This window comes from Bos javanicus, chromosome 18 (assembly GCF_032452875.1).
Source record: "Bos javanicus breed banteng chromosome 18, ARS-OSU_banteng_1.0, whole genome shotgun sequence".
NCBI classification, from domain to species: Eukaryota; Metazoa; Chordata; class Mammalia; order Artiodactyla; family Bovidae; genus Bos; species Bos javanicus.
The window spans coordinates 49,065,288-49,081,707 of NC_083885.1; the positions used below are offsets into that span (position 1 = coordinate 49,065,288).

General features: G+C 52.7%; 2 protein-coding genes across 2 annotated transcripts; one reads left to right on the forward strand and one right to left on the reverse strand.

The window, feature by feature from the left end:
* Positions 1-5,959: 5,959 nt before the first annotated feature.
* Positions 5,960-10,977, forward strand: NCCRP1 (NCCRP1, F-box associated domain containing). The gene is made up of 6 exons (XM_061388235.1): positions 5,960-6,473; positions 7,404-7,466; positions 7,554-7,605; positions 8,428-8,523; positions 9,127-9,265; positions 9,399-10,977. The coding sequence occupies exons 1-6, from the start codon at positions 6,182-6,184 to the stop codon at positions 9,537-9,539; spliced, it is 783 nt and encodes a 260-aa protein (XP_061244219.1). The 5' UTR covers positions 5,960-6,181; the 3' UTR covers positions 9,540-10,977.
* A 222-nt stretch (positions 10,978-11,199) lies between these two features.
* Positions 11,200-12,632, reverse strand: SYCN (syncollin). The gene is made up of 2 exons (XM_061386628.1): positions 12,221-12,632; positions 11,200-11,366 (listed from the first exon to the last, which is right to left on the reverse strand). Exons 1-2 carry the CDS (start codon positions 12,613-12,615, stop codon positions 11,357-11,359), a joined length of 405 nt encoding a protein of 134 aa, XP_061242612.1. The 5' UTR covers positions 12,616-12,632; the 3' UTR covers positions 11,200-11,356.
* Between the last annotated feature and the right edge of the window lie 3,788 nt (positions 12,633-16,420).

A 16,420-nucleotide genomic window follows, 5' to 3' on the forward strand; every position in this document is an offset into this window, starting at 1 on the left:
CTGAACTCAGGCAGCCTTCTGCTCCTCACCACTAGGACAGTGGTTCTTAGTGAGGGATCCCAGACCAGCAGCACAGCATCACCTCTTGGGTCCACCCCAGAAACACCGAATCAGAGACTGGGGGTGGGGGCTTCGCCAGAGATCCAGGGCTGGAGACTCCACAGTTTCACCGCAGGGGCCGTGGGTTCCATCCCTGGTTGGGGAACTAGGATCCCACAGGCCGCAGAGCAACTGAACGCCACGACCACTGAGCCCACAACTCCAGAGCCTGCTCCACAACTAAGACCTGATGCAGCCAAATAAATGACTTTTTTCAAAGGAGTGAGACATAAGGAAATGAGAGCGAAGGAAGGCACGTGACCACAGAGGCAGAGACTGGAGTGATATGACCACAAGCCAAGGAATGCTGGCGCCACCGGGAGCTGGGAGAGGCGAGAAAGGCATCCTTCCTAGACCCTCTGAGGGGTTGCCACCTGCCAACTTGATTTCAGACTTTTGGCTTCTAGAACCATTAGAGAATAAATCTGTTTTGTAAGCCACCACATATGTGCTAATTTGCTGAGGCAGCCCTAAGAGATGAATCTACCGTTTGATGGGGCAGACGGAGCAGCGGACTCCAGCTTGACTTCCCACCTGGGGCAGAAGACAGAGCCCACCCAGGCTTCCCCCTGACCGCTTCTGAGAACTCAGAATCTTCTTATGTGTGGAATTCAGAGATGCTGGGATGTAATGAAAGGGACAGAGATGGGGATGAGGTAAACTGAGACCAACTCAAAGGCTTAGAAGCAGGGCTGCAAACCAGAATCTGGGGCAGGGGAGAGTCTGGGGAGCCGGGAAGGGTTTCAGGAGAGCAGAGATGACTCACCAGATGGCTGGTGAGAAGGATCAAGATGCATAAGGAGCTTGGGCCCTAACCTGGGCCACCCTTGCAGGGGATGCAGACTCTGGGGCCAGACAGCAGAGGTTCAAATCCCAGCTTTGCCACTTTCTGGCTGTGTGACCTTGGGTAAGACACTTCACCTCTCTGTGCCTCAGTTTCTTCATCTGTAAAGTTGGTTTAATCATAATACCTACCTTACAGGGGGCAGTTCATTTAATGACATAGAGCGCATAGTGCCGGGCACACAGCAACTGCTCCATTATAGCTATTACTGTTTTTATCATCTCATTCTGTTCCTCGGGTGTTGACATGGTGATGCCTCTCAGATTTGTGCCTCAGCCCTGATACCTGTCTTTGAACTCTGCCTTGTACATCCAGCTGCCCCTACCCCCAATATTGCTCCTTTAGATATCCAGTACTGACATCTGGGGCTTCCCAGGTGGCTCAGTGGTAAAGAATCCTCCTACCAGTGCAGGAGACATGGGTTTGTGTAGCAACCCACTCCAGTATACTTGCCTGGGAAATCCCAGTGACAGAGAAGCCTGGTGGGCTACAGGCCATAAGGTCATAATAGAGTTGGACACAACTTAGTGACTAAGCAACAACAATAACTGACATCTGAGACAGAATACTGCTTCCTGCTTCCTCCTCACCGTCAATCCTGTTCTGGCCTCATCTTCCCCTCTCTGCAAATGGTACCACCTTCTTCTGCCCGTTGCTCAACCCTCAAGGCCAATCAAGCCTTTCCCCTCTGTCAAATCAACAAAGATATTCAATCTGTCCTCGACCCAGCAGTCACTCCATGGCACCACTCTGGTCCTGTCCACCCCCAGCTCCTTCCTTATTGTTTCCCTGCACCCTCTGCCCACACTCAGCTAGAAATCAGTTCATCACTTCCTAGCTGAAACTTTCCCTGCAGTTTCACTGTGAATTTATTACACTTAGATAAATCCTACAGAGCTGCCCCCAGCAATGCCCTATCTGATCTCATCTCCCCTGCACTCCCTCCATTTCAGCCACACTGGCCTCCCTCCTGTTCCCCAAACCCACCACTCCTGGTCCTACCTTAGAGCCTTTACACTTGCTGTTATCTCCTTTTCAGGTCTTTGCTCAAACATCACCTCCTCCAAGAAGCCCTCCCTGACCACTTCAGCTAAAACGGGCTTCCTACCCACTCCTCTGCCCTGTCATTACAACCTTTTTCACCATCAGAGCATTTAGTGCTGCCCTTTAATTAGTTACTCAGTGAGGGAATTCTCTGGTGGTTCAGTGGTTAGGATCCCATGCACATCAGGGTGCAGATTCAATCCCTGGTCAGGAAACTAAGATCCCATGAGCCCAATGACTTAGCCAGTAAACAAAAGAAAGAAAGAAAGAAAGAAATTCTTAAATTGCTGAAATCCATCCCTCTTCCCACAAGGAAGCTGCACAGGGATAGGAATCTGTTCTTCCACCATTATATCACCAACACAGAGGGATTGGACACTGTGGATGTCTAATAAGTATTTATTGAAAGAATAAAAGGTAGTAGCCTATGAGGCCCACTGTTCTACATCTTGCCTTTTTCACCCAATAGACTTGTGGCTAGTGGTAAAGAATCTGCCTGCCAATGCAGGAGATGCAAGAGACACGGGTTCGATCACTGGGTCAGGAAAATCCCCTGGAGATAGAAATGGCAACCTACTCCAGTATTCTTGCCTGGGAGATCCCATAGACAGAAGAGCCTGGCAGGATACAGTCCATGGGATTGCAAACAGTCAGACGTGACTGAGCGACCAAGGGAGAGGAGGGGGAGGTTTGTTGCTATTTCCTTGTCTGTACATCAGGACTGCCGTGTCCTTTTGCCTTTTTTTCTTACTGGGATATAATTTACATACAAGAAAATACACTCACTAATTTTTTTTTAATTTTATTATTATTATTTTTGGCTGAATGCAGGATCTTAGTTCCCCAACCAGGCATCGAACCTTTGCCCCCTGCATTGCAGCATGAAGTTTTAACCACTGGACCACCAGGAAAGTCCCTAAACCCTTTTCTTCTTTCAGTTGCACTGGGTCTTTGTTGCTGTGCTCAGGCTTTCTCTAGCTGTGGCAAGCAGGGGCAACTCTTTGTTGCGGTGCTCAGGCTTTTCATCGCAGTGGCTTCTCTTGTTGCAGAGCAGGATCTCTAGAGCACAGACTCAGCATTTGCGATGCTTAGGCTTAGTTGCTCCCAGACATGTGGGATCTTCTCAGACCACAGACCAGGGATGGAACCCATGTCCTCTGCATTGGCAGGCGGATTCCTAACCATTGGACCACCAGGGAAGTCGCCCCCCTCCCCCAACACACACACACCCATTCTAAACATACAGTTTGATGAATTCTGGCAAGTGTATACTCCCATATAACTACCACCACAATTAATATATAGCTTTTTTCTCACCCCAGAAAGGCCACCCCTCTGCCCTACAGCCCAGGCAGCCACCAACCTGCTTTCTTTGATTCTAGATTGCTGTTTCAGAGCTTGAGTCCCCACACTGGAACCTTTGCTGATCAGAAGGTGAAGAAAGGAGACACTGGAGATCTAATGTTGAAAGACACTTGGCTCTGTATGGCTCCTGGATCACTCAGATTTAAGTAAAACTATTTCTCATAGTATGGGGTGGTAGGGTGGGTGTTTCTAAAATTTCAGATTCTGGGGTCCACAGGGACTAAATTAGACTCCTGGGTGTAAGGTTTGAAAATACACTTTTTTTTTTTTCTTTTGGCCATGCCATGAGGCATGTGGGATCTTAGTTCCCTGACCAGGGATCGAACCCATGCCCCCTGCATTGAAAGTGCAAATCTTAACCATTGGACTGCCAGGGAAGCCTGAAGATACACATTTAAAATAAGTTTCCTGGGTGAATCTGGTGAGCACTAAAATTTGGGGATCGCGTGGTATGAGGATATGGGTGAGACAGAAGGGCATTCTGGCTAGAAAGAACTTTCTGAGCAAAATCCCTGAGATGGGTGAGAACAGGGACCAGAAATCCAGGGCCTGTAATGCTGGCAGAGAGCTGGGATTTTTCTCCTGAGGGCACTGGGGAGCCATGGCAGGTTTAAGCGGGGGAGTGACTACTTGTGTTGAACCTTTCATAAGACCCCTTTAACTGTGGCCCGTGTGTGTGTGTAAGAGAAGGAGCTGAGGACCCCAGGAGTGAGATAGTGTGGACACCATGGCAGGAGGGGGGCAGACAGAGGAGGGGTGTTGATCCTGATTCTACAGATTTCCTGCCTTTTTTTTTTTTTTGGTCTCTGGCTCTGAGCCACTCCCTGCCCTGGATTCTGACCTGGGGACAGCTCTGACTCCACTAGACAGACACTCCTCCTCCTGACTCTGTCCTTTCTTCCTCCTCCGATGAAGACAGGCAGGCAGCCAGGCAAGGGTGTGGGTCTGTGCGCTTGCAGTGGTGGTGGGAGTGTCTCCAGTTATGCATGGATCATGGGCTCTGCAAGTATTTGGAAACCTCTTGGGGACTTCTGGGTGAGCAGGAATATTGCACATAAGTTAGTTTGTCCCCTTCTGTGGGTCCTGCCTCCCCCCAGGGCCCTGGCTAATTCCCAGCTTTCCCAGGATAGGTCACTTCACCTCTCTTGCCTCTCAGTTCCCCAATCAGTCAGTGGAGGAACTATTACCAGTGCCCACCTCCCAGGGTTGTTGTAAGACATAATGAGTTAAAGGCAGACACTCAATAAATGTAACTATGTTCTCCCATCTGTTTCCCTGTGAGCCACTGTCTCTGGGGGTAATTTGAATCTGTATCCCTGTGTATCACATGAAACTCCGTGTCTAATTTGCCACATACCAGCTGTGCAACCTTGGGTGAGTTACTAGACCTCTCTGAGTCTCAGTAACTGAGACTTCTACTCTCAGTTACGGAGACTTCTACAAAAGTAGAAGTCTACAAAACGGGTATAACTATAGTACCTATTTCCTATGGAAGATATGGAGATTGAATTAATTACTCCACCTAAAGAATTTAGAACAATGCCTGGCACACGGGCGTTAATTACATGAGCATCATTTGGGTGTGAGCTCCACTCTGTGTGTCTGCAGAATGTGTCTGTCAGCATCTTGCGGGAACCTGGGGCGGGAAGCATATGGGGTTATCTGGGGTGGTATGGGACCAGGCCTGTGAGGGGGCCCTCTAGTTTTTCATCTGTGAAATGGGGATAACAACAGCTCCCTACTCAGGGTTGGTGTGCAAGCTGGATGCTGGGGTGCATGTGGCTGGCCCGCAACTCCATGTTCATTCACTATTATCTTTTCTTATGTATAAAATGCCCGTAATAATAGCACCTAAGTTGTTAGAGGATGAAATGAACTTGTAAAAGCTTAGGACAACATCAAGCAAGCAGAAAGCATTCACTGTGGCACTTGTTACTGGTAACTTATGTGGGACTGAGCCTGTGCTTACCTGGGCAGGCTGTGGGATGTGGCAAGGGCAGGCTGTGGGCGTGGGCATCTGGCCCTTCAAGTTCCTCCGCCACCCCACTTCCTCCGCACCCCCGACCTCCTACCCCCGCCATCGCTCCAGCCCTGACTCCAAACTCCCTATGACCTCCCAGGGAGGAGGTCTGGCCAGCCTGCACCGCCTGCCCAACCCCAGGAAGAGATGCAAGGCACCCTCCAGGAGGGGTTACTACCTCCCTTTCTGACACTATCTCAGTGTCTCCCTTGGGTCCCCCATCTCTGTGACTCCCCATCTCTAGCTCAGAGTCTCTCTGGGTCTCTCTCTGTCTCCCACCCCACGCCTCTATGCTTCTGGGACAAGAAATATCAGGTCCCAAGTTCGTGTCCCAAGTGAGGACAGAGGAGGAACAAGCAGAGGCGGGACTCCCCTCCCACTCCCCCCCCCCCGCCCCGCCCCTTACAGCATGCCCAGCTGACGGGGAGGTTGCGGGGGGAGATGGGGGCTTCATTAATTAAGCTTTTCTCCAGCCACGCGGGATGTTAACGAGGTGGATGGGCCTCATTAGAGAACCGAGCCCTGGCATTAACGCCTTGGTCACACCCCTCTCCAGGGCTGATGTCTGGGGAAACTGGAGCAGGAGGCTTGGGAAACACAGCTGGGCTGGGACCCGGACTTCTGCAGGCTGGGAGAAGGAGGGGCTGGGACCTGGGCTCCCGAGCCTGAGGGAGGAGGGCCTGGGGGCCCGGATCCTTCCCCCAACACACACCTCTACTTAAAGGCCAGTCGAGGCGCTCCGCCCTCTCCCGCCCCGGGTGCACCCCGAACCCTGCGGAGGAGCCCGGACAGTCACCCAGACCCGAGCGATGGAGGAGGTGCGGGAAGGACCAGAGCTCGGCGGCGGGATGGAGGAACCCGCGAGCCCCCAGGAGCCGGCGTCGCCGCCTCCGCCCCCGTCGCCGCCTTCGCCTGCGGCCCCCGAGACCCCCCGGCTCCCTGCGCCCGAGTCGCCAACCGAGGCCCACGCGCGGCAGCTGCTGCTGCAAGAGTGGGCGCCGCCGAGAGGGAGCCTGGAGCTGCCCCCGCGCCTCACCTGGAAGCTGCTCTTCCTGAGGCGGCCGCTCTACCGCAACCTACTGCGCTCGCCCAACCCCGAAGGTGCGGGGCCGTGGTCCACGCAAGGCTGGAGCAGCCGGGAGGCCGCCACGCCTCCGTTTCCTTCCCCTGGGCTCGCTCACCTAGACCGTCGGTCTCGTCTTCTCTTTGTTTCCTTGTCTCTCTTAACTCTGTTTCTTCATCTCTGTCTCTTGATGTGTCCCTCTGTGTTTTTATTCCTCTGCATCCTTCTCTGGGGCTTCCCCGGTGGCACAGAGGTAAAGAATCCACCTGCACTGTAGGAGATGCGGGAGACGCAGGTTCGATCCCTGGGTCAGGAAGATCCCCTGGAGGAGGGCATGGCAACCCACTCCAGTATTCTTGCCTGAAGAATCCCATGGACAGAGGAGCCTAGTGGGCTCCAATCCATGGGGTCGCAAAGAATCTAACAGCCCTGAGCGGCCGAGCAGCCATGAATTCTAGCACTTCCTTCTCTGTCCCTTTTTCTCTCAGCGTGTCTCTCTGTCTCACTTGCATCTCTGTCTCTTTCTACATCTTGTGTCTCTATCTCTCACAGGGTCTGTATCTCTCCCTCCCTCCTCCCATGTTACCGTTCAGTCGCTCAGTCATTCCGACTCTGCGACCCAATGGACTGCAGCACGCCAGGCTTCCCTGTCCTTCATCATCTCCCAGAGCTATCTCCCTCCTCCCGTATTCTCTCTCTTTTTCTTGGTTCCTCTCTCTCTTTCTTCCTCTGTTCCTCCCCTCTCGCCACAACGCCTTCCCCCTCCAAGCACTGGCCCTCTGACCCCAGGACATTCTCAGGGCTCTCCTAGGGCCCTGACTCACTCCCTGCTGCCTGGCTGGGCTGGTCTGGCAGGCGGGGCACTGATTCCCGTCCTTCTAGCGGCGTCCAGCGGGCAGGGAGTGGGGATCCTGCAGGAAGGAGGGCAGCTTCAGCACGCCTGAGGCTCCGCTTCCCTGCGCTTTCAGGCATCAACATTTATGAGCCAGCGCCCCCTACCGGTCCCACCCAGCAACCCCTGGAGGCTCTGGGTAAGCGCCCGGAGGCTAGCCCCGTGCTGTGGAAGGGTGGCCCTGGAGAAGGGGCAAGTTCTAATCCGTTGCTCCTCCACCCGCCAGGCAATTTCCGCGGCTGGCACATCAGGACTGAGAAACTCCAGCAGAACCTCAGGTGAGTGGCCGGGACACACGTGGCCTGCATTTGATTCCCTCTTCCGGCCTCCCTCGCTGTGGGACCTGGAAAAGCTGTCTTTACCTCTCTGGGCCCTTGTCTCCTGCTCTGTAAACAAGATGTCATAAGAGCATGCCCATAAAACACACGGCATAGGGTCTGGCTAGTTTGCACGTAGTAGGTGTTCCATGCCGTGCTTAGTCACTCAGTTCGCGTCCAACTCTTCGCGACCCCATAGACGGTAGCCCACCAGGCTCCTCTGTTCATGAAATTCTCCAGGCAGGAATACTGGAATGGGTTGCCTGTATTGGATGGGTTGCCTGAATGGATCTTCCGGACCCAGGGATCCAACCTGGGTCTCTGGCACTGCCGGCAGATTCTTTACCGCCTGAACCACCAGGGAAGCCTAGCAGTTAATACTGTTCCTATACTCAGCCTCTTTCTGTGGGAACGGGAGAGTCACCTAGGCCTTTAAACCGGGCCCCCTTTCTGCATAGTGGGTGGGATGCCGCAACTCAGGGGCTCCGAGTCACAGGCACTTGGGTTCAGCTCTACCACTTCTTTGCTGCTCGATCTTGTAAGTCACTTCCCTGTGTGCACCGCGGTTTCCCCATCTGCAACACAGGGTTCAGGATGCATCCCCCTCAGAGAAGCTCATAGGAGCCGATACTGTGAGGTGCTGAGTGGCTGCTCAGCCCCCCTAGGCCAGCGCCCTTGATGTCTTTAGGAGGGTGGTACCATCAGGGTGTCCCGCTTCAGGGGGCCGGCTGACCTGGGAGAATGCCAGCAGATGGCAGCCCTCCCCCTTGCCCTCTCTCACAGCTGGACGGTGAAGCAGCAGTGCGTGGACCTCCTGGCCGAGGGCTTATGGGAGGAGCTACTGGATGATGAGCAGCCACGTATCACAGTCATGGACTGGTACGTGCCTCCGCCCCGCCCACCTGCCCAGCCAGGTGGCACACGTGGGCTCCCCAAAGCGCATGCCTCACCCCGTGCTCCCTGAGACCCTCCTGCCACTGAGGGACCCAGCCCTTTCCATCTCTCTGGCCCCTTTGGTCTGAATCTTTCTGTTCTTAAAATATTCCCGCCCAGAGCCTCTTCTTTCTTCCTTGGATGTTGGTCACCTTCTTTTCTTGAGATGGATTCCCCCCTGTATTTGGCTGCGTCTCACAGCTTGAGGGATCTCAGTTCCCCAACCAGGGATTGAACTCAGGCCATGGGGAGCCTTCCCTGACCACTCCCAACCTGGGTCAGATGCATTATGCTCTAGCACCCCGCATGTCCCCTATCCCAGCCCTGACCATGCCTAGTTGTCGCTTCCTAATGACATGTCCATCTCCCCCACTGGACCACTATTAATCCCATGAGAGCAGGGCATAGGGTTGTCTTGGTCACTGCCGTGTCACAAGCAGCACCCAGCCCCGGTGCACATAGTGGGTGCCAGTGGGTGTGTGTGTGGAATGGCAACCGTACCAGGAGTGGGGGCTGTGGTGGCAGCTGAAGGCCTGCCCCCCACCCCAGGTTCGAGGACAGCCGACTGGACGCATGTGTGTATGAGCTGCACGTCTGGCTGCTGGCGGCTGACCGCAGCACAGTCATCGCCCAGCACCACGTGGCCCCCCGCACCTCTGGGAGAGGCCCTCCCGGGCACTGGATCCAGGTGAGACGCTCTACCCCGGCCACCACCTCCACATGTGTTTTTGTGTCCCAAGACCTCACAGAGGGAGGAGGGAGGAGGGCAGGGCTTATGGGTCCCTAAAAAGAACTTCTTCCTGACCCTGGTGCTGCCCCAGGTATCCCACGTATTCCGCCAGTATGGCCCTGGTGTCCGCTTTGTCCACTTCCTGCACAAGACCAAGAACCGGATGGAGCGTGGTGGGCTGCGGCGGACTAGGGTGACCGACTCCTCTGTGTCTGTGCAATTCAGGGAGTGATTGGCTGACCCTGGGCCCCTCCTGACGTCTTATATGATGATACAAGATATCAACCCCTCAGTGACTTCTTATTACTTTATCACTTCTGACATCTTAGCATCTCTCTGATCCCCTAGCAGCTCCCTAAGCCTTAGAAGTCCCTAACCCTTAGTACCTCCTGACCCTTAAGCTCCACCATGTTTCCTGAGCACTCCGCTTCCCCCTTTATACCCTCCTGTCCCCTTGGCTACTCCTGGATCACGTACTACCTCCTATGCCCTGTAATCCTGTCTGGGCCTTGGCTTCTCATTTGACATCTTCACACATCTTTGACTGTCTGTCTCACTGGCATTTTCGCTGCACTCTCTGCATGAGGGCAGTGGCCACTTCTTCCTGAGTCAGTGCTTAACAAGATAATAGGGACTCAATAAACCTTTGTTGACTGAATGAATAAATACATGTGCCCAAGGAATGCTGTTTCCCTGGCGTTTGCTCCTTAGAACTTCACCAAGTTCATTTCCCACTTGCACGTCCTTGATCTCCAGCGCCTCCCTTGACCTCTGATCTCTTATGTTCCAAATTTATGGCCTTGTAGCCTCTCTACTCACCTCCTTCTTCTCCCATGTCTCTTAACTCTCAGAATGTCCCCAGATTTCCTTCCTCCCTCCAATCCCATGTTATCATCCCCCAGAGCTGTCCCTCTACTTCTCTTTCTCCCAAGACCCCTCATTGCTCCTCTCTTACTCCTCCAGAGCCCCCAAACCCAGGTACTCGTCAAGGGTCCTTATCCTTAGAAGTAGTAAATTGCAAATTTGAATTTTCAGAAATATGCAAATTAGAATGAAAATGTTCTCCATGTGCTGGAGCCTGGGGCATTAAAAGTATTTCACAACCCATGAGTCCTGGGCTGTGGGCAGATCACAAAACAGACCCTGGACCTACATGGGGCAGAGTCCTTGAAGGCCTCTTACCATCGTACGTATGAATCCTGAGAGAGTCTTGAGGTCCCTGGCAGGCCTGAACACCTGTTGTGGGGAAGGGGGGATTCAGAAAATGGCTATCCACCAATAAGTGTAGAAAGCATTTCAGTGTTTGACTTCTCCGGTAGTCCTGTGGCTAAGACTCTGGGCTCCCAATGTAGGAGGGCCAGGTTCCATCCTTGTTCAGGGAACTAGATCCCACATGCCACAGCTAAGACCCAGCGTGCATGCTCAGTCATGTCCAACTCTTTGCAACCCCGTGAACTATAGCCCTCCAGGTTCCTCTGTCCATGGAATTTTCCAGGCAAGAATACTGGGGTGAGTTGCCATTTCCTACTCCAGGGGATCTTCCCAACCCAGGGATAGAACCAGTCTCTTGCATCTCCTGCACTGGCAGGCAGATTCTTTACTACTGCACCACCTGGAAATCCCATGACCTGGTACAGCCAAACAAAATAAATAAATGTTTTTAAAAATCAGCCAGCAGTACCATTACTTGTCACACAGATGCCGTATGGGTATGTGCACATGTGTGTACACCTAAATCCGTGCGTGTGCCCCCACAGGATCTATGCATGTGTCCCCATCCACAGCAGGTACTACGGGCTGACCCAGCCCTGACCACCCTGCTCCCTCCTCCATTCCCGACCCCACATCTGCGTGGACTTGGGGCCCAAACGCAAGCAGAGGGCAGACAAAGATGGCTTCATAAGGGCTGTATTACAGGGAAGGCAATATGAGGGTAGGCAGAAAGCTTTGTTCTCCTGGGTCTTACAGACTTCAGCAGACCCCATGGACAAGGCCAGGTGAGGGGCTCAGCACTTTGTAAGGGCTGGAGATGAGCGATCTCGTAAGGTATCATTTGCAACTGCAACAGAATAGAAAATTATTGTCAGGGGGTGCCAGGGCCTCAGAGATTTATGGTAGGAGGGATTCTAGAAGCCTGAGATGGGGTTGGGGGCTGGGGCTGGGCTCCAAATTCAGGGGCTAGGCATCCTGGCCTGGGAGTTTGGGGCTGGAGGTTCTTGGAGTTCTTGGGGGTAGAGGGGCAGGTGGGTGGTTTTAGAGGGTGCCCTGGGTAGATCTAGGGCCACGGGGTCTGTGAGTTTGGATATGTGAGTTTAGGGTGGGCTCAGGGGCCTCCAAAGTTGGGCCTGGAGGCTTCAGAACCTTAATGGGGGCACTGGAACCAGTTTCTGGGGCCAAGGCTGATGTAGAGGATCTAGAAGAGTGGAGCATGAGGAGCATGAGGGCTAGATAGGGTACTCCTGGAATTAGGTCTGGGGTCTTGAGGTCTGGGTCAGTCAGGTTTAGAATCTGGGAGCTCCAGAGCTGGGTCTGAGAGCCCTGGGATCTGATGATCTAGGGGGGTGGGGAAGGACTAGCTCTGGTTCTGGGGGCTTCAAAGTGAGGGGGTTGATGGCTTCCTATCACCAGGCTAGGCTCGAGGTCACCAGAGATCATCTGCCCTCCCCAGAGAGTGCAGCCGTCTGGTGGGTAGGCAAGTGGGCGATTCAGGGAGGTGGGACGGGGAGCTCCCAGAATGAAGACTGGATTACTGAGTCTGGGAATCTCAGAGTTGGGTCTGGGAGATCCAAGGGGCATGGGCTTGGGGGAGGGGGCGTGGGGGAGGAGAAGGGGGACCTCGGAAACTGGTTCTAAGGATGCTCAGTTTGGGTCAGAGGCTCAGGGGTCTGGGTGGTGGGGCCGGCGGGTGGGCACCTGCAGTAGACCGCGGAGATGGCGTTGGACCAGTCCCCGAAGAGGCCGCGGCGGTACTCCTCCAGGCGCGGGTAGCTACCGGCCGAGAACTTGCGCGACTTGCCCTCCTTGCCGCGACCGGACCACACGGTGAGCTCGCAGCGCTGGCCCACCACGATCGAAGAGATGACTTTCGTCCAGTCCGAGGGCAAGTAGGGCAGGTCGGCGCCCGGCTCCAAGGAGAGCACGGCGCCGGCGCAGCAGTTCTCGTAGTAGGGGTCGCTCTTGTCGTAGAGCTTGGCGCACGTGCGCGTCCCGTCGGCGTTATTCAGGTCGGCGGACGCCGGGCAGGCGCCCCGGACGCCGGGGACGGCCAACAGGGCAAGGGTCAGCAGCAGTGGGCACAGCGGGGACATGGTGACGCTGCGAGGCCGAGCCCCCGCTCCCTTTTATGCTCCCGACCCGTGGGAAACGAAAAGCTGCGAGATAAGGACTTGGGGAGGGAAGGCGAGGGCGCCCGGGAGCAGGGAGACTTCCCAACCAACATCAGAACCCACAACCGCGCATACAGGACGGACTTTATTTGCATAAAACTCAGCTGCCGTCTACACGATTAAAGCGACTTAGCAGCAGCAGCTGCTGCTGCTTAAGACGGAGTGTAGCAAATGACAGGACCTGTGACTTGGAATACAGAGGGTAGCATAGGGTTAATACTTATAGGGGGAGGAGCTCTTAAAAATTGACAGCGAGTGGACAACCCCCTCCCACTTCCAAATAGGGAGAGGCCCAAAGAAGGGGATGGAAGCTGGGCCTCCGTGCCGGGCGTGTACCTTCCCCCCCAGGCAGGCCCTTGGGAAAGGAGAAGCTGGAGATAAGGAGAGACAGACCTTGAAAGGGAAGGGAGAGATGGGAGGGAGGAGATGAGAAGGGAGTCGCCCCCACCTCCCCAGGAGCAGATCTCTCAGAGCAAGGTTGAGAAATTAGCTAGACATATTTGCAGGACGAAAATCATTGCAAGGTAATATACAAAAGGCCTGGGGGGAAATTTGCAACACTTGGAACAGCACAGAATTAGTAGCTATTATATATAAAGATGGAAAGAATACAGGGACGAATCGTATTAAAAAAGATCTTAATGAACCAGATTACTAAAATGGTGTGGTTAGTCACCCAGAGCCAGACATTCTGGAGTGCGAAGTCAAGTGGGACTTAAGAAGCGTTGCTGTTAATAAAGCTAATGGATGTGATGAAATTCCAGCAGAACTATTCAAATCCCTAAAAGATGATGGTTTTGCATTCATTATCCCAGCAAATCTGGAAGACCCAGAAGTGGCCACAGGACTGGAAAAGGTCAATCCTTATTCCAGTTCCCAAGAAGGGCAGTACCAAAGCATTGGACAATTGCACTCACTTCCCATGCTAGTAAGGTCATGCTTAAAATTGTGCATGCTAGGCTTCAGCATTATTTGAACCAAGAAATTCCAGATGTCCAAGCTGGGTTTAGAAAAGGAAGAGGAACTAGAGATCAAATTGCCAACATTCGCTGGATTATATAGAAAGCAAGGGAATTTCAGAGAAGCATCTATCTCTGTTTCATCGACTACACTAAAACATTTGTGTGGATCATGACAAACTGTGGAAAGCTCTTAGAAAGATGAGAATACCATACCATCTTACCTGTCTCCTGAGAAACCTGTATTCTGGTCAAGAAGCAACAGTTAGAACCCTGTATGGAACACCTGATTGGTTCAAGATGGGGAAAGGAGTATGACAGGGCTGTCTGCTGTCACCCAGTTTGTTTAACCTATATGCTGAGCACATCGTGAGAAATGCTGGGCTGGATGAGTTACAAGCTGGAATCAAGATAGGCGGGAGAAGCATCAACAACCTCAAATATGCAAATGACACCACTCTAATGGCAGAAAGTGAAAAGGAACTAAAGAGCCTCTTGTTGAGGGTGAAGGAGGAGAGTGAAGGAGCTGACTAAAGATTACATATTAAAAATACTAAGATCATGGCATCCGGCCCCATTACTGCATGGTAAATACAAGGGGAAAAGGTGGAAGTAGTGACAGATTTCCATTTCTTGGGCTCCAAAATCACTGTGGACAGTACCTGCAGACATGAAATCAGAAGACCATTGCTTCTTGGCAGGAAAACAATGACAAACCTAGACAGTGTGTTGAAAAGCAGAGACATTGCTCTGCCGACAAAGGTCCATATAGTCAAGGCTATGGTCCTCCCAGTGGTCACGTACGGTTGTGAGAGCTGGACTGTAAAAAAGGCAGAGCACCAAAGAATTGATGCCTTTGAACTGTGGTGCTGGAGAAGACTCCTGAAAGTTCCTTGGACAGCAAGGAGATCAAACCAGTCAGTCTTAAGGGAGATCAACCCTGAATATTCACTGGAAGGACTGATGCTGAAGCTGAAGCTCCAGTATTTTGGTCATCTGATGCAAACAGACAACTTATTGGAAAAGTCCCTGATGCTGGGAAAGATTGAAGGCAGAAGGAGAAGAGGCGTCAGAGGATGAGATGGTTGGACGGCATCACTGATGCAAAGAACATGAACTTCGGCAAACTCCAGTCAATAGAGAGGGACAGGGAGGCCTGGTGTGCTGCAGTCCATGGGTTGCAAAGAGTTGGACACAACTGGGCGACTGAACAACAACAACATATATAAAGAAGACTTACAAACTGACAAGATATCAAACAACACCTTCTGCCACCTACCCCAAGAAGGACAAGTCAAGGAAGGGGAGAGGGAAGGAAGAAGCTGCCACTGTCCCCCCACCCCAGAATTCTCACTCCCAAGGAACTAGATTTTCTTAACCAAGATTGGAAATCTTGCATCTATAAAATAAACAGGGGACTTCCCTGATGGTCCACGGGCTAAGACTCCACACTCCGGATGCAGAGGCGCTAGGTTCCATCCCCAGTCAGGGAACTAGATCCCACATGCCACAGCTAGGACACAGCACAGCCAAATAAATAGATATTTTTTTAAATAAAATAAACAAAGGATAGGTTAAACTGTATAAAACTTAAATGTTTTGTATAGCAACAAAAAGAAAAACATAATCTGGGGGAAAACAGACAATTTTTGTAACATGAATGTTTACTGATCAGCAAGTCAAAATGGTATAAACCAAAGGCAAAATTAAGGGGCTGTACAGAGAAGGCAATGGCACCCCACTCCAGTACTCTTGCCTGGAAAATCCCATGGACGGAGGAGCCTGGTGGGCTGCATTCCATGGGGTCGCCAAGAGTGGGACACAACTTAACGACTTCACTTTCACTTTTCACTTTCATGCATTGGAGAAGGAAATGGCAAGGGACGGGGGAGCCTGGTGGGAGGCCGTCTCTGGGGTCGCACAGAGTCGGACACGACTGAAGCGACTTAGCAGCAGCAGCAGCAGCAGCAGCAGCAGCAGCAGCAGCATAGGAAGGTTAGGGAGGCTAGGACCTCAGGGACATGAGGCCCCTGGCATCTGGGAGTCTGGCCAAGGCCCTTCAGAGGGTCTCTGGAATCCCTGGCCTCCTACCAGATGAGAACAGGGTCAGGTGTGTGAATGAGCTGTGGCTCTGTGGGTGAGTCCAAGTCTGGGTCTCAGTTTCCTCATCTGTAAAATGGGTGACATTTCTTCCTACACTATAGATTGCTATGAAGACTACAAGGGATAGTAGAAAAGTACGGGGGCTAGAGGAACAGCCTATGGAGCCAGGCCGCCTGGAGCCAGATTCCAGCACCTCCACAAGCTTTCGCAAGTGACTACCTCAGGGTCTCATGGAGACAAGGACGGACGGTATCCACCTCAGGATGCTGATGTAAGGAGTAAATGAAATAATCCACATAACAGCACTTAAAGTAGGGCCCTTGCTATGTGCCATATGAGTGTTTGCCTATTTTTTTTAATATGTATTTATTTGGCTGCGCTGGTCCCAGTTGAGGCACATGAGATCTACTCTCTTAGTTGCAGCATACTGAATCTTGAGCTGCGGCTTGTGGGATCTAGTTCCCTGACCAGGGGCTGAACCTGGGCCCCCTGCTTTGGAAGTTCAGAGTCCTTAGCCTCTCGCCCACCAGGGAAGTCCTTGCCATATTCTTATTATGAAAGCCCTTAGCATGATGCCTGGCACACGACAAAGCTCAACAAACATACACCAGCACCCCACCACACTGACAACAATCTGCTGTTATCCACAGCCACTCGGCTAACCC